The 18562-nt window shown below is 40.8% G+C and overlaps 1 protein-coding gene across 2 annotated transcripts; it reads right to left on the bottom strand.

Annotated features, from left to right (window-relative positions):
• Positions 1 to 5114: 5114 nt before the first annotated feature.
• On the bottom strand, positions 5115 to 13481 carry stc1 (stanniocalcin 1). 2 transcript variants are annotated; one of them, XM_024275959.2, is made up of 4 exons: positions 11834 to 13481; positions 10147 to 10286; positions 9832 to 10043; positions 5115 to 9318 (listed from the first exon to the last, which is right to left on the bottom strand). In XM_024275959.2, the coding sequence occupies exons 1-4, from the start codon at positions 11973 to 11975 to the stop codon at positions 9018 to 9020; spliced, it is 795 nt and encodes a 264-aa protein (XP_024131727.1). In that variant the 5' UTR covers positions 11976 to 13481; the 3' UTR covers positions 5115 to 9017. The 2 variants fall into 2 exon arrangements, with proteins under 2 accessions (XP_024131727.1, XP_024131726.1); XM_024275958.2 differs by having other exon boundaries at positions 10147 to 10289; positions 11834 to 13478.
• Between the last annotated feature and the right edge of the window lie 5081 nt (positions 13482 to 18562).

Below are 18562 nucleotides of genomic sequence, written 5' to 3' on the forward strand. Positions count from 1 at the left end.
TTGTCTCTGAACTGCAACTAGACATAAAATACGAATCTGACATGCTTTTTGGGGGAACGGTTAAGCTTTTATTGCCTCTCGATTTAGTTTATAAGATAAATAATATATTTTACTCATTAGACCACCTCAGTTTAAACATTTAAAATAAATGACAAAACTTTACTCTTCTAACTATTAGCATTCTTCAAAGTCAGAGAGCCCTGTGTGATTTGGTTGGGTGTCGGATAAAGATTTGGGTGGAAATTGATGCAACTTAAATTTGGCCACTAGATGTCTCTACCACACTGTTTGCATTTCTGTGGTCCTCTTTAAAGTTTTGGATCTATGACTCGTTTTCTCTGCCTCAATGCAGAACTAAATGTATACGTGGGAGCCTCTTTTCAGACTTTCAGAAATACAAAGACAGTATGTACATGTGAACCTCGTCTTTTTCTTGGAGTTGAGTTGAAACGTGTCTCTAGAGGATGTGAGCTTGAAGGCTCGGTGATGTGTAGGTGTGTTTCTGTAATCTGAACATCTCTTCCAGGTCATCCACAAAGAAGGGAATGCAGCAGGAACGGAGAATCTGTGTGAATTTTACCGATATGGATCATAGGTGCTTGTGGTTGCATTTTGCACTGCGGTTACAGATGTGGGGATATTGTCAGGTGCAGATAAAGAAATCAACATCTGAAGGATCAAAGCATTTGAGCTTCAGTAAAGTGATTGAATGTGCAGTTGGTTCAGTCACTCCTAACGAAGAAGAAGTCTCTTTGTGAAACTAACATATTCAGATCAACAAAAAGTTGATGATTTCCGGACAAATGCTTCAGACAGTGATACTTTGGCAAAACCTGGAGGAAAAAAAGCAGTTTCATCCTCTTCCCCCTGCCACTCTAGCTCTTTCTTCAGTAAAAATTTGATCTAATTTTCTTTCCTGTCCTTGGATATTTCCCCACAGAAATGAAGGGATAGTGATTGCTGGGTAAGATTGAAGTGGATGTAATCTTCCACTGCTCTCAGTCATTCTCCATTTCACTGCACATCTAATTTGTCACAGTGCTGATGAATATCCCACAAGTTTCATGGGAAAGAGAAGGACATAATGAATATAAAACACACTGGGAAAGCGTAGAAGCAATTGCTGTACCGCAGCAACCACAGTGCATTGTTCATTTTGCCCCATGAAATTGCTGACCCTGTGTATGTGCTGTGGAGCCATCGCTGTCCTCCCTCAGAATCACATCCAGAGATTAAAACAGTGACAAACAAAGCTCGGTCAATTGCCTCTGTGCAGCTCTGTGATCGTTTATGATGCCTGACTTCAGGGTCACTTTGTTTATCCACCGACAAAAAAAAAAAAAAGCAGCATCAAGCTGTGCAAACGAATGAATTCTGTGAGAGCCTGCTTTTTGCACATTCACAAGCATGCACACATGAGTTACACTTGGTTGTATAATTTCAAAGCACACGTTCTGCTAGAATTAAAAAAGAAAAAAACAAACATTTGTGCTAAAATAAGTTAAAAATACAAGCAGATGGTACTAACTGCATCTTCACAATGACATCGTCATTTTGTCATTAAGCGTTATTACTCTGGTCGGCTTTTTTAGGGTGGTGATAGACTCGGCAGCTGTCCAAGCAACAGGCAACCAAATGAATAGGCAGGGTCAAAAATCTGCTCAAATGTTTCCTGGCAACAAGATGTTCCTATGTGTTGAAAGCAGTCCTTCATCTAAATAGCTATTAAAAGTTGCCCACCACATAGCTACGGCGATGGAGCAGTGCAGAAAGACTTAGTGAGAAAACCTGCTTTTAAAAGGGATGCACGAAGCAATCTGTCCATCCAGCTTGTGTGTGACAGTCCAGCGGAGTGTTTTGAATGTCCCTTCGGAGGAAGACGAGGAAGAAACGCAGAGCTGCTGCATTACCTATCAATGAGAATGGTGGCTGATGAGAAAGCCCTTCAGGATCTCTCTCTAAATAGGCATGAAATTATATCATCCACTGACTGAGATTAGTGTCCACAGAGCTTCTTGCCTTCTGCCAGCTCTTGTCCTCGGGCTGTCAAACCAACCAGTCTCTTTGCAGCTTCAGCTCATTTGAGCAAGAGTTTAAGAAAGTTCATGTTCATCAGAAGGTACCGTCTGCATCCCATCATCGTCCTTCATGGGTATTGCAGGGTTTATTACATGCTGAGGGTATGCGGTAAACCAAAGCAATTCTTTATTCTAATTATTGGTGCTTAAGAAAGCAGCTATTGTATCACTGAGTGGAAAGAATGTTGTACTTTGGGGTTTTAGAACACACAGCTTACAAAAAAAAAAAGAAAACACAAAAATAAAAAAGGCCAATTTGTGTCTTAAATTGGTACTAAGCTAAATTCCTTCTGTTAACGCGGTAACCTTACATCTGCATGCATCAATAAAATCTCACTTGTGCAAAAAAATAGCACCTTTGCATGAAAGTTCTGGAACACTTCATCATTTATAAATGATGCTTAAAGGACATAAAGTTGCATTCATACTGCCTTTAGCAAAGCATGTTCAAGTGACCACTTTCAATGAAAAGTTTATGTAAACACGCACATTTGCAGGTTCAAAACTCTCACATTCACACGTCACCACGCAATGATCCAATTTTGGGATCTATACGTGCAAAACACAGGTCCGCTGAACACGTGTTGCAAGTTAAACCAGGCCTTTTAATTCACAGAAGTGCTAACTGTTTGAAATTTGATCATGAAAGAGAAATTAATATGTGTGGTTTGTGAAGTACACCAAGTGATGTCTATCATACATCGGAATAGAGCTGTGAAGGAAAAAGCCTTGGAGATAAGCACCGCTTTGACATTTCACACCAAGCCTCCTCCAACTGTAGGTGTTGGACATGCACTCGTGTCGGGCAGCGACAGTTCCGTGTGAACACCATATACTAAAAGCACATTCAAGAACCTGCTAAATGCATGTTCTTGAATGAAGCTTTAAGCATTGTTTCCACTGAGCGGTGCTGTCCGGTATGGTAAGGAGTAGTACGGTACGGTCTGGTGAATTCTGGCGAGCTTTTCCACTCAGTTGAGACTCGCTTCCACTAAGTGGTTTGTTTTTTTATGGCATATTCACGGTGTAGACCGCTAGCGTGTCATTGTAACACAACAACTAGAAAAAAAGCAACAACAGCAGCTCGTCTGTTACATCGTGTATAACAGGAATTTAATGTTGTTTGAAAAAAGATTATGGGTAGGTAAAATGAATACCGCTGTAAAAAATAAAAACTTTTGGATTGTGTGCTGAGTGAGCGCTATATTGGCGCTTTCTAATGTTCTTATCACTTTCTGCCAATCAACAGATGGCTATAATGGGTACGCCCCCAAATGTCCAGTTACACCTTTCATTGGTCATACAATCGATACGGGCCCCCAAGAGGTACGGTTAGGTACTTTTCAATGGGTTTATTTTACAATGGAAATGCTCAAAATACTGGACTGGACTGCACCGAATGCTCAGTGGAAAGGAGGCTTTAGATATAATTTTCTCAGACCGAAAGACAGACATGATGCATGCTATAAAGGTTCAGCCCACAAGTAATGATGTCACAGGATGTGAAGTTCTTCTCCTTCTGTGTTTTTTTAGTTAGTTCCTGTTCCCATGTGCTTGAGGCAGCAGCCTAAAGATAACCAAAGTGCCTAAGAATCCTGTCAAACTCATTCCTGTGCTTTCCAGTTTCTGTATCTGGGTATTAAGTAAGTGCTTGGATTCCTTTGCTACAATGCGAATAGAACCGTGAATGTGTACCACACAAATCGATGCTGACCTAATGGCAGAATAGATTAGGGCTTAGATCTAACATAAAAACGTTTCTCAGCTGGTATCAATAATTCTCATTTTGATTCCACTTTGTTTTTATTGCATACATTTAATTCTGGGTGGGTTAGGCTCCAGCAGCCCTGTGACCCCAAAAGGGACAAAACGGGTTTAGAAAAAGGATGGACAAAAAGGAAATTCTTTCAGGAAAAGGCATTGCTTTACAGCCATTACACTCCACAGGGATAGCATTATTTCATTGTTTAAACCTGTGCTCATCTGGTAGCTGGTAATCAAAACTTTGGCACCTTTTACTGTTAGAATTCAAACAATACTGACAGTGTTTTATTACATTTAACAAAGGGAAACCACATGGGCTCCCTTGGCTCTCTAAAGGCAGGCACTCGATGGTTTGAGATGAGGTTGTGGTCGCTTCATTTTTAAAATTTCTGAGAAAGTAAGACATTCCAACCGCCCAAAACATTTCTGAGCGGCATGTTCAGGGTATGATATATATGGGTAAAATGTTGGTTAACCAGTCAAATTTGAAGGCTTAATGTTTTGGCAACAGTCTTAGAAGTAAATGAAGGGTGACAATAATGACTTAGATCTTGATATTCTGTGCAGTGTGTTTAAACAAGTGGAAAAAATAGAGGCCAAAGCAACATAGGTCATAACCGAAACCTAGATTTGAGAAATATTTTATTTCTAATCAGCCAAAGACACACAGTTGATGCATCTGTTTTTTCTTTTTTTTCAGTACAGAGGAAAAACCCAAACATATACACAGAATGGGTATATTTTAAAGTGCAAGTGATTCACAAGGGTCAATCATGCGTTACATAACATCAGTAACAGGAGCTTCAGTAATCATCCTTAATCTGCAACAAGTTTTGTATTTGAAAGTAAGATATCTGTCACTTACACATGAACACAAAATAAAGTCCATGAGTCACTGAAGCTTTTGGATTTAAGCACAACACTTATTAATCTGTTTCAAGTCTTGAGGGGGAAAGAGTACCATATAGTGCTAAAGGTCGGGGAGGTTTTAATCTCTAGTAGTGACAAGAACAGTCTCACAAAGCTCACCATGGGGCAACTTGACGATACTCCTGTATCACCTCGAGCACCAAACATCCAGATCAAAATCTAAGACGAGCGAGAACTCAAAAACACTTTTCTCACTTTTGGTTTTTCTTCATAGCTTTCATTGGTCACATGACTTGTCCTGTTTTAAAATCAACATTCAGTGTACAGGTACATTCTCTGAAATTACCGTTACATTTTACGTGGTGAGAAAACAGTCGGTTTGCCCTTGCTGAATGTATTTGATGTGAATAATCACAGAAATAAAAAAAAATAAAAACAAAAAAGCAAACGGATCAACATTTGGATGTTTAAATGGAGTTGTGGAATGATGCTGAGCTCTCTGCACGTTGATGGATCAGAGCGGCCGCAGCAGACAGGCAGCATCACACAGGGTGGGTAGAGTTTAGCAGCAACTGTTGAGATTTGGATGTAACCATGGACAACAAAGATACAGACAAATGTATCAATACAAAAAAAAGAAAAATCCTTGAACTTTCTAGTTATGAAATATTCCAGCTCCTCTCTATTTACCAGGTAAAATAAAATGTGCTGAATGTTTCAATGCCCTTTTTATAGTGGTTAAAATGCATATCAACAAAAAAATATATACGCTAGGATGTACTACAGTGTCGCTATAGCTCTTTACTTCCTCAGTAATTCCTTCAGAAAGTCTCTCCCTTTATGCTGCATGGCACAAACGAAGCAATTCTATTCACAGAACCATAGAAACACAGCTTTAGAAGAATGAAAATGACAGAGTGATACAGGAGTGATGCCTTCACACTGTGAGTGCAGCATGAAAGCACACACGCTGCTACTTTTATTCACGCAGCATCAGCTGGCGCTGAATGAAATAAAGGTCAGTTTCTGTGTTGCTGTAAATCCTTTGTGTGCGACTATTGCATAGTTTGGAATTCTTAACATAGCTCTTAAACTGACACAGAAAAATAGAACTCTGCTCTGTGCTTCATTCCAAGAAATCCAGGACAAATTCACTTCAAAGGGGATTGGGGTCATTTCCTTTCATAAAGTCAAAGAAATAAAATCGATGTAGTAAATAGCTGCTGTGTTGTCATAAAGATGCTTTATGAAAAAAAAAAAGCAATTTGCAGGCTTTGAGTTTTCAGATGAGGGGATGTGTGACCTAAACCCAGCTCTGAAAGTTCACCTCTGTACGCACATTAACATTTGTGTCTCCTTTAAACCAGCCTGAACTCACTGACTTCCACATTGTCAGAATTTCTGTAAAAGTAAAACGACCCTTTCTCTAGTATGCATGACTCAGCACTAACCTAATGATTTTGAATGATTGTCTTCCTCCAAGAGAGAAATGCTCAAAAAGTCAAAATAATTAGTTTTTTTTTGCACATAAGCAATACATTAGAGCCATTTCTATGAATTAAATGAAATAATAAGAGAGCCACAATAAAATGCTGCAGAATGCTTGATACTAGTGTTTACTTTCCCTCTCATTATATCTGACCAGTCTTAACTAAGATGCCTAACCTCCCCTTAACATGAGCTTCAAGTAGAAGCAACAATGACTGAATATAAAAAAAATAAAATAAAATCCAAAAGTGTCAAACAAAGATAGCTTTTCTTGTGGTCCCTTGTAACACCTGCAACGAAGATCATCTGACCTGAATCAACCGTGTTCCCCTATGGCCAGCACAGAGTCATGACATGGGTCGCATTCAGTCACCTGAGCAACAGCTCCCATTTTTCTCATATTCTTCTTTTTTTTTTTGGCATAAAGCTCTTGTTCAGCTAGGAGCCTTGACTAAACAGTTTTTTTAACCTAATGAAAACTACAGTAATGCATTCAAATTATAATAAAAACATTAAATAATATAGTAGGAAAATAAATATCATTCAAACAAGGCTTTTTTTTAAATAGTCATTCTCTATCTTGACACAGGGAGTCAGTGTGTATGTCACATGATTCACCTCAGAGATTCATCAGCTACTACATGACTGCTTCCCTCTCTGGAGTGGATTCAACCGCCTCATATTCTGTAGAACTCAACTGTCTATGCGTCGCAAATGTTGTTTTCCCCCCATCGATGCAACCATAATCTTGACATTCCTTCTGTGCAGATTGATCATTTGAAACACATCTTTTAGGACAAAAATAAATAAATCTAAGTGCTAAAGCTATACACAAGTTTGGTATTCCATGAATAGCATTCGGGCAGTTTTGAAGGTTCTTTTTTTTTTTTTCTTTTTTTTTTTTGGTCAGTTCAAGGATACCTTTCAAAGGCTGTCATGAAACCTCCACAGACCTCGCACTATGGCTGTGTCCGAATTACCTCCACACTCCATAACTACTAATGAAATCGTGCTCTGGATTTTAAAAGAAACTCAGACACTATGATCATTTCTTTTTAACAGCAAATGTGACTTCACCGATTTCTCAAAGTAAAAACCGAATAAATTCAAGCATTTTATGAAGATGGCGAAAACTTGGACGATTTATAAAAATTAAATTACTTTTGTTTCCATCCATCCATCTTCTTCCACTCATCTGGGACCGGATTGCGGGGGCAGCAGTCTTAGCAAAGATGACCAGACTTCCCTCTCCCCAGTCACTTCCTCCAGCTCCTCTGGAGGGACTGTGAGACGTTACCCAGGCCAGCCTAGAGACGTAGTCTCTCAAGTGTGTCCTGGGTCTTTATTGGGGCATCCACTCAGTGGGACATGCCCGGAAAACCTCCCCAGGGAGGGCTCCAGAGCCATCTGAAACAGATGCCTCGACTGGCTCCTCTAGATATGGAGGAGAAGCGGCTCTACTCCAAGCTCTCTCCAGGTTACTGAGCTTCTCACCCTATCTCTAAGGAGTGCCTAGCCACTTTCCGGAGGAAGATTATTTTAGCCGCTTGTAGTCAGGATCTTATTTTTTCGGGCACGACCCAGAGCTCATGACCAGAGGTGAGTATTGGAACGAAGATCGACCGGTAAATTGAGAGCTTTGCTTTCTGGTTCAGCTCCCACTTCACCACAATGGATTGCTGCAGCCGCTCCACTTCGCCTTTCGGTCTCACGCTCCGATCTTCCCTCACTCGTGAACAAAACCCCAAGATATTTAAACTCCTCCACCTGAGGCAGGAGCACTCCACCCACCGAGAGAGGGCAAACTACCTTTCTCCGGTCAAGAACCATGGCCTCAGACTCAGCGGTGCTGACCCGGGAACAGGTCTGACTAACTGCCAGATATGCGAACCAAGGTCCCGCCCCGGTCATACAGAGACTGGACAGCCCTCAGTAAGGCTCCCTGGACCCCGTATTCCTAGAGCACCCTCCACATGACACCACGGGGAACGAGGTCAAACGCCTTTTACACCTTACTTTCTTTTCAAATGAACAAGTGTCTAAAAGCAATGCATCGTGGTTAATATTTGTCAATCCAGTGAGCGTCAATCCACACTAGTTTATCGCAGAGATTTCTGAGAAATTTTTGAATTTTGGAATTGTAGATTCAAACAGCACCTCAAAATGGCAAACGCAACGCACTAAGTAGTGAAGGAATTCGGACACAACCTATGTGAGCACTGTTCAGAGGGCAGGCTATGGCTGCTTCTGATGACATAGGATACAGTACAGTTAAGAGTTAAGTTTGCGCTACAGTACAACATTTTTCTAATGCTCAAAACTTGACTGGAGTCATTTCCAAAAACAAAAGGATATCATTTTTAAAAATTAGATTCCGACATCTATTTCTGAACAAATAAAAGGAATAAAAAGGGGCTTTTGTCTCTTAATGCGCTCCCTTTCTTTTTTTGTTTTATTTTTTACATTCTTTTTTTTAACTTGGCATTAAAAGATCTACGTCTGTTGTAGGATGTGTTGTAGGATTTTCCAGATGCGACAGCCTTGTGTTCAACACTGACCGCGACGTGAAAAATTTAGGAAAAAACAAATTCATGGCGGAAGGTTTGTCTCAAGTCTAGTGGGTAGGATATATAATATAACAAGAATCAAACTGATATCAATTATACGGAGGGAGAGGCATTCCCTTGTGGTGCATATTTCAGTAATTTCCAGTATAGTAGGAAAAAAGATTTATCACCCCAAGGGAATGGCGGAGCTTTTTTTCTTTTTTTGGATGTTTTGAGTAGTGCCGGGAGTTTTATTCAATTTGAGCACAAGTTAGGAGCTGTCACTGGACGAGCGCTTTTTGCCCAAGTGACCGGCAGTGTCTCTGTTTCGCAGATTAGGCTGAATTTTGTACATATGGGGACCCGTGGACCAGCGCCAGCTCCCACGGCCCTCCGCCCCAGTCGGGATGGCAGCAGCTGCAGCCACAGCAGTGGATGGGCAGCGCTTGTTTTGCAGCAGCTGAAGAAGCATGGTCATCTCAGGGCCCAGCCTCGACACCATGCTGGTCCTAATGCGATCCACTGTGTCCTCGTCACAGTCCATCAGGCTCTGCAGAAGCTTCCCATAAAACCTAGACAAATGGCAGAATCACAGAGGGACATTGTAGAGTTTACAGCCATATGGGGGGAAAAATACAACAAAATGACATAACTGCTTTATAGAGTTTCCTTATTGTTTGCACACATGTTGTATGATCTGAGGTCATCTGTATGGGAGTGACCATGCTGGAGCTCTAGTCACCACTAAACCTTGTGCTCCACCCTCCAGTTCTTTTGTGTCCACTCCCAAGCTGCAATCCTAAAGGCATCACAATGAACAAAAACATCCCAACTCGACATTCCAGTTTGAAGTGTTTTTACTGTATCCAAGGATGGATAAAGTCAAACCGAAGCATGGAATTATAGGAAGCCGTCTATCCAGCTGAGCCAAAATATCTTGTACTTGTCAGTGTTTATTTGATGCACTCAGTTTTGGTCACACAAACATTTTTTTTCTTAACTTTTGAAAAATACAAGACATTCAAACTTCTTTACTGATCAATTCTATTCAAAAATAATAGATGAAAAGCAAAAGAAGAGCTCACTTGTTGGGGAAGTGACTTGGCAGCTGTGCCACTTCTCCAATGGCATCTGGGTTAGATCGGGCAACAGTGCAGATATCCAGCTTGCTGTAGCACTCCTCCTGAACTTCGGTGATCATTCTTTGGAAGGTGGAGCAGCGGCGGATGGTGGCGAATGCCTTGGAGGTGATGCCATTTGCGATGCATTTAAGGCTCTCCTTCACAAACGCTTTACCCTGCAAAAAAACAGCACATTCACCCTTTAAAATATTCTCGGCAGTTAATGTCCATGTCAGCATCCGAGGCTTTATGTGCAATGATGAGAGTTAAATTAGATACCTGAGTGTCAAATTTAGCAGCACTGTACAGGAAGGACTTGCAAATGTCATGCATGCCATCTGTGTCACAAGTTGAGTTTTCCAGGCAGGCGAAGGCTCCGCAGCCAACTTGGAGTGCACTGTTGAGACAGCGTGCCACATCTGCTGTGGGCACAGAGAATGAACCATCAGCCTAGAAGCCAACAGAGGGTTCACAGGGAATCGCTGCACACTCACTGAGCTCATTATGCAAGGGTCGCCCGGGATTCAGCTAAAAAATGCAACCAAGAAAAGAGAATCTTTATACTTTAGTGATTCACAAAGGATTGCGCAGTCATTCAGGGCAAACAGCTACTTGACTAGAGTTTGGACACCTCACAACTTCAAGAATCTCAGACATTATTTGGCACTTCTGTTCTCTTCTCTTGGCAGGAGCTGATATTCCTCTGTTTGGTTCTTTTCAGCGGTACTTGGATAAACAACACCCGAAATACCAAAGACTTCCCTGCATATTATTGGCATGCCTGAAAAAATGCATAAACATGCACTTTTACCCCTCGCACACATGCAAACATCCACCGGGCTCCATCTGAAATGATTTTGCATAAGCCGCTACAAAAATCAGGGCCTCAAGTTTTAACAAAGTCACAATTAGCCAAGCACTCCTAAATATCCTCAATCCTATGTGTATTTACATAATCAAAGATGTTCAGGAATGAAAAAAAAAATGCCATTCTCATTTTAGAGAGTCAAATAACTGGAATAGTTATCAGGCTGATTAACCCACCAGTGACCCCAATCTTTGTAAATCCTTTGAAATTGCCGCCCAGCAGCAGTGTTCACTCTTTCATTCCATAAGCCACAAAGTGATGATGGCCAGAAGTGGACACAGCGCCAAGTCCATGCAGTCAGCTTGAAATTTTACACCAAGACAAAGCTATAAAACATAATCTGTAAATCAGCATATCCAGAAGGTTGGCTTTTCTTAATCTTTATCCGAGAATCCAGAGATGGAGGCCAGCCCGACTCAAATCCTATGTAATAGCCATTAAGAAATGTCATAGAGAAGCCTAAGCCTACTTGGCAGCCTTTGAATAAGGGCCCCCTTGTTGACCTGTACAGTCAGATAAAGTCTGTCAGCCACCAGGGACCAAAGATTGCTTTGAAAATTTAGAGTCAACTTTAGGTCTCAGAGTGATGAGAACATACTGAGGGGTGTTCTTCTCAAAAATCCTTGAAAGTTTAAGGAAAAGTTGGTTTATTTATATCGATAGTGCTGCGTCAGAATCTGCATTTGTTAAGATCTAGACTCATGAGAACCCATCAGTAGAAGAACATCACAAATAGGTTCTGTGGACCACTCCATTTTCAGAATTCCTGTAGGTTTAAATCACATTTTCAACCTTTTATTTGATCGTTTTCATTCATATGATGAGACAGCTCTCTTGGTTCTGATCAAATCCCAGCCTAAGCAGTGAGACGCAGCCTGCACCTTCAGGTGTCAGCACCCAGCTCCACGCTCATCTGTTGCCGGTAAGACACCGGCAACAGTCACGCCGTTAATCCTGCGTGAATGAACGCACCTTTTCATGAAATAAAGGAATAATTAACAGAAAAAAAGGAAATGTGCAGAGATGGAGCAGGGTTACGCACGGTGAAGCAGCTGGGCTCTGTGGAATCTATGCAGATGGAAGCAGCGTGGTACTTACAAGGGCTGTTGGCAGGGAAGCGTGCCCTCCTGGGCGAAGAGGACTCGTTCTGATCTAGCTCATGTGCAGATGCACTCAGCACCATCAGCAGGAAAAGTCCGCTCCTCAAAGGCATCGTCCTCTCAGCAGCGCAGCAGATCATGCAACTGAACGGAGGAAAGCGCAGCTCATCGGAACAGCGCTCCAAGAAGCTCCTGCAGAACAAACTGCAGGCTGGAACAAGTACGGTTCTTCCCCCCCACACCCCCGTTCTACTGTCTACTCCTCTCTATCCTCATGACTTGCACGGCGGATCGCACCGATGTTAAGTCTGCATTTATATAGGAGCGCTGCATGTTATGGATTCAGCACACTGGCCAATCAGAGTCCAGCATTCGAGTCGTGGGTGGGGGGGTGGGGGTCGTCCTGGTCATTCCACTATCTCAGTATTTCACATTAGTCAGCACTATAGATAAAGTCTGTGGCCCTCAGAGTTTGATGGTTGATTCATGCCATGATTCACTTCATGATTTCTTTGTTTTTTTAAGGCTTTCTAATTAGTTTTTATTCTTTTTAAATTATATTCTTGACTGAAACACAAACTATGTTAACATTTTGTCTTCAGGCTTGAGAAAAGTAACTTGATTATTTTTTTGATACAGCAGTTCATTTGTTTGGTTTTTTTTTATTTAGAATGTATCTTTTACCTGAATTTATTTTAAAAAAATTAAGTGATTTTGCCCTAATATTGAGCAATAATATAATTAAAAGACAGTGAAATATCTTAATGTCATTGGTTTTGTAGTGGGTGCATGGTGGCGCTGTCTCCTCCCAGCTGGGATTTTTCTGTGTGGAGTTTGCATGTTCTCCAGCACTCCAGCTTCCTCCAACGGTCCAGAAAAATGCCTCATTGATTGATTGGTGTCTCTTAATTGGCCCTAGGTGTGCACGTGTGTGGAACAGACAAAAGTCCTGAAACCCCACGACCCCAAAAAGGATTCAGAAGGTTCTGAAGATGGAAGGATGGATGGAGTATTTCTTATGATCTTGCATCAGATATCCATTTCTTTTCAAAGTAAGATATAAATGGAGAAAGGAAATAAATCAGAAAAAAATCTGGCAAAAAGTTGTTGCACAGGTGTACAGCATTTACATTTGGTTTCATGAAAATGCCTGAAAAGGTGATTTGTTTTCATATTTCTATAGGAATAGAGTCAATCAGGACAGGTCTAAACCAAAACATGCAGATGATTATACATGGCAACACTCTGAGTTGTGATTACATTCATTTAGTGTATGGTAAAAGTCAAGTTGTGCCATCTTTCCTATCAGCAGATTCTAACCCCGCTAACAGCATGTTCTGCACATCACCAAGTTGTTAGTCAAATGAAGCAGGGACTTTACCAGATTGTTCAAATATCAATTCAAATATCATGTTTTTTTATCACTTTGACATTATCCTGAACCATGCCTGATGATGACCTCACTGTAACTGGTGCTTGGGAGATCTACTGGACATGGAGATAAGCCACGTGAGTTGCTGATCCAAACTGTGCACTGTTGTCTCCCTCTCAAGCTGTAAAAAGCTGGCTCACAGTTCGCTAATTTGCAGCTGTACATGCCGGCACACAGAGGATGATGTGTGGGACTGTAAGCCATCATTTATTGTGGAGGCCACACGCCTCCTCACATAGTGTGCCGCTCTACCATTTCAGACAGTGCAGGCTGAAATATCCTGATAATCAGAGTGTGAGGGATAAGGATACAGTTTTAGATTTCAAACTAGTTCAATTTCATCTCCCTGAAAATGTTTCCACGCTCGCTGCATGTTCACACATGCAGCTGATTGTTTGATGTCTCTGTGGAGTCATACGTGAATGCTTTAGCTTCCCAGTGGTAAGTGACAAGTCTAGTGACTTTGCATTTTTGCAAAGTTTGGCTAAACTTTTGCAGAAATCTGGTTCTTGCTTGTCGCTTGTTTTGGCAGCTTGCAGTTACCACTTATGGAGTGTTGGGGGAGGAGCAAGAAACATCCATCTTTGGAAGTAATTACATTCACAGAGGAATTTGTAATAATTGTCAGACTCAGTTATAGTAAAAAGATGGATGTGGGATAAGAAAAAATGTTGTACGATACAGTTTTAACTCACCTTAACGACCCACCCGGCTGAAAATTGTGTTTTTTATCACGTTCTTGTGGCATTTTTTCTTATTATGGAGGACACGTATGAGGAAAAAATAGATTAAAATGACATTATTAAGTATTTCTTTATTCAACTAGCTATGAATCAAAAGCAGACAAAAAAATTCCATTTGAGAAAGAACTTAATGTAAGACAGAAAATACAAAGGGTAGGCCATAAGCTCTATTTTAATCCATCCACTTGTAGACTAATAGATCCATGTACATCTTCATTTTCTGGGTCTGATCTGGCATCTGTCTCAAAACTGTACGTCTGGATTCTCCAGCATTGTTCATCATTTTTGTTGCACCAGTAATGTTAGGTATGGGGGTGTGAGGGGCTGTAAGCTAGCAGGAGAGTGTGTTATCAGCTCTCAGTTGTGGGTGACAGGAAGGGGGTGGGGTTTATCTGCACCAACGGTACCACCCACAACCCAGAGGCAGATTTTTGATGAACTCTTGCCACTCTGCAGAAACTATGGCAGAATCTGAATTTTCCCCTACGTCTCCCACTTTTCCCTACCTCTCTAATAGTAGGGGCATTTGAAGCAATAGGGGTGTCTAAAAGGGCTAAACCTCCGCCACGAGGGAGTTCTGCGTTGCACTATGTCAAGGAGGAAAAGCGCTTTTCTTCACGTGGGTGTGCTCTGAAGCACAGAAGTTTAGATTTAATGTAAGTAATGGCTTGTGTTTTAGTACAACCTTTTTAAAGTTATATAATAAATGATGCTATGTATTTTTGAGCGCTTGCAGCGCCGTGCTAACGTAGCTGACTGGCGACTATTGATAACATCATCGCGAGGGAATGACGTCCGAATTTGAAGACCCGATTTCTACTTTTGAAGGGCAAAATGTGGGGGTAGAGAGAAGCGGTAGGGATAGGGGAAGTATTCAGATTCAGCCTGTCTTAGAAAACGACACAGGTTTTTGATTTTGGATAAAAATGATAGATTATGTATTACTGGGAATGCTTTTAAGCTAATACCACCAGAGCTCCAGTGTTTATGTTCTTTCTTTGAGACGCTTTTCTCCTCAGAATCTACTGGAGTTACGGTGATGGGCTGCACGGTGGTGCAGTGGTTAGCGCTCTTGCCTCACAGCGAGAAGGCCCCGGTTCGAATCCCGGCTGGGACCTTTCTGTGTGTTTGCATGTTCTCCCCGTGCATGCGTGGGTTTTCACCGGGGACTCCGGCTTCCTCCCACTGTCCAAAAACATGCTTCATAGGTTAATTGGTGACTCTAAATTGCCCCTAGGTGTGAATGTGTGTGTGTTTGAGGCCCTGTGACAGACTGGCGACCTGTCCACAGGGTGTACCCCGCCTTCGCCCATCAGTAGCCGGGATAGGCTCCGGCACCCCTGCGACCTCGAAAGGGAAGAAGCGGACAAGAAGATGGATGGATGTGAACAGTTGAAAAGTTACAGTATGTTAAAGATTTTATGTTTAAGCGTCACTAGCGACGCCTCAGGTGTTAAAGTAGATTAAAAGATGATCAGTGTGGGACTTATATAAGATCTGTTAAAAAAAAAGACCTAAACACTAAATGCAATTTTTCTTTTTTTTTTTTTTTACAAATAGCACACATAAATTAATTGTCATATACAGCAGAGTAAAAAAAAAACAAAAAAAAGGACAAAGCTATGCTAACTATGTATGGTATGAATAGATTACTTCTCTTAAATTCCTTACTGTACTTGCTTTCATGACTCAAGTGGGTTGAGGTTGGCGTGTCTGCAGCTGAAAGTGAAGATGTGAACTAAGAGTTTATTCATGAGTGTGGAAGTCAGCGCGATCCCTGTGAAGGCATCACCGTGCCCCCTCCTTCTTGGAGCACAGCCATACCACATGAAGACAACTTCTGCAGGCTCGGCGTGGAAGGGATAATGAATTCTATTGTCAGGTGGGAGAAGGTGTTTCACCTTGTTCACAGAAAACACGACAGACAACACTGACATGCTACTGGAGACAGAGGACAGAGTTCACTGAAAGGACAAATCTCCTGCAAAGACTAGACATGCATTAAACGCTCTGCTGCAGTGAAAAAAAACTTTGCATTCATTTCCATCGAGATGGGTGAAGATGTTCTGATTGGGGATCACTTTGCATCTAAGTTGAATTTTGCCCTAAGCATATTGTTTTTCGTTCAGCATCTGCTTCCTCTACTGCATGTCCACAAGACTGTCAGATTGCTAATTATAAACAAGATTAAAATTAAGTAAAAAAAAAAAAAATCTGCAGCTGCAGGCCTACATTTTTATCCCACACAAATATTGCTTGTATTTGCATAAAAAAATAAAAACAGTGTTAGAGCGGAGTTCAAAGTCACTGCAAATCTAGTTGTGTCCACAAGAGGGATTTTAGTTACTTTTATCAAGTAAACTTATGAGACACACTTTCAATTCTATGGAATGGCTGAGAAAAAAAAAAAACTCTTTAGGGATAGTTCAGCTTTTTGACAGGACAGCCTGCAGATCCAATATGGTTAGAACCGTTTCTCAAACCCGTCCTTGCTTTTGTGGCTGTGCCTACATTTGGAAGGGAGTGTGTTTGTGTTTTGATGTGTGAAGTTTGGCCAAGGGGATAATGTGTTTTTCTCTCCAGCAGCAGATGCTTGTGGTATTCCCATGAGAATAACACTTAATTTTTGAGGAAATATTTTGAACAGGAGGTGGGCTCTGCAGCCTGAAAAACAGAGGAAAAAGCAGAATCTCTCCAGCAGCATCCAGTGGTATCATCAGTTGTCTGAAGAGACGCCAATGAGTTTAAATCTCAAGAAATGATCCATCTGTAAAGCACTATGCTGAGAAATTACATTCATTATAGAAAAATGTCCAAAAACCTTTTAAAGCTGCTTTTATGAGTCAAATTATCCCATTCGATGTTCTGAAAAACCACAGTTTTTTGAGTGCACTGGTGAAGGAAAGTTGAGTGAAACCAAAAGGATGACGTTTTTTAGGGGGCACACAGCCACTAACAAAGACTAAAACACAAATGTGCACATAATCTCATTTTACTTTCCTCCGAAAATTATGAAAACTTGGGGAAATTTTCATTTTGACAATTACAAAATTCACCCCTCAAAATTACAAAAACTTTTGAGCATGATGTGACACAAAATGCTCTTAATGCATAGAAAAAACTATTAAAAAACAAATATGTTAGTCATTTGTTTGGACTTTTTGGTTTTGAGAGGCTAGATTGTTGGAACTTTATACTGATTTTTCCCCACTTATTCAAAAAAGTGTTTTATCAAAATATTTAGAAATATAAAAACTAAAAGAAAGTCTGTCACAAGGTATAAAGCAAAGCAGCTGCAGGATGCATCTAAAAGTTGAGGTGACTGTGACATTCCTAAACTTTCTTTGATTAAGCTTCAAGCTATGATTCAAATTGTGGAGGATCAAGAGTACCTTTGAAAGAGGTAATAAGTCATTAATGTTTTATTTTCTTTGACTCAAAACTTTGAATATTTGCAAAATAAATGATAAATGAAATTCAATCCTGTGATTTTTTTTAAATGGATTTTGAAAATTAAATTAGATAAATGATGAATTGATGACATTAACAGTTTTTCTTTATGATGTTGCATCTTCAAACTCTGTTTGTAGCTTGATTTTAGAATTGGTTTTATGAAGTAACAAAAATATATGGTTTTCCAACCCATCAGTTTGTCATATTTAAAGAGTGATACTTGTTTGGGCTAAACAGCAGCTCTTGGTGGACTTGCAATGGTCAGTAGTGCTCAGTATTAAATGTGGCTCCAGAATGAAACCTGAATTGATAACACAGTAAAGACTCACTAAAATGTGGTGGTTTGACTCAACTGATTTAGCTCAAATTGTAGAAAAAGTGAGTGCGGACAGAGGTTATAAAATATGCAGTGCACCAGAGTTTACAGCACCAACATGTTAGACAGGTGGTCATGATGTTTGCACATTTACAGACTACTCACTACAGTGTCTGGCTCCACCAAGGGTTCTGCCCAACTGCAGCACGGAGCAGAACTGCACCTATTATCTTCCCTGCACAACGCATCTGGTTTGAGTTCAGACCCATCTGGATGTGACTCCAAAGCCGGCATCACAGGAATACATTTTGGAAGAGTGCCCACATCCGTTCACACAGACAAATGTTTTCAATTACTCAACGTAAAATGTCTCTGAAAATATGGGGATTGAGTGATGCTCTTAAAACAGAAGCATTAAAAAAACGGAATCGTTTATGTTGATTTCAAGAGAAGACGTGGTCTGAATTACACCTCAAAGACAGTGAAGGGTTGTCAACCCTTAGCTTTACTAACAGAACTACAACTCCCCCTAGAGCCAACACAAACACTCTTACTCTTGAAGTTGAAGAAAGTTTGGATCATTTTTTACATGCAGATCACTGAGCTAAAGATTTTTGGTCAGATCAAACCTGTTATTTACCAGTTACTGTTTCAGAATCCCACGATTAAGTGGGACTTTGGTCAGTACAAACTGGATCAAATGAATCTTTTGGTATCAAAGGTCGCAACCTCCCTGGTCTAGATCCTCTTGTGCAATCTGGACATTTTTCTGTGGGTGAACAT

The sequence above is a fragment of the Oryzias melastigma genome, linkage group LG9 (genome assembly GCF_002922805.2).
Source record: "Oryzias melastigma strain HK-1 linkage group LG9, ASM292280v2, whole genome shotgun sequence".
Taxonomy (NCBI): Eukaryota; Metazoa; Chordata; class Actinopteri; order Beloniformes; family Adrianichthyidae; genus Oryzias; species Oryzias melastigma.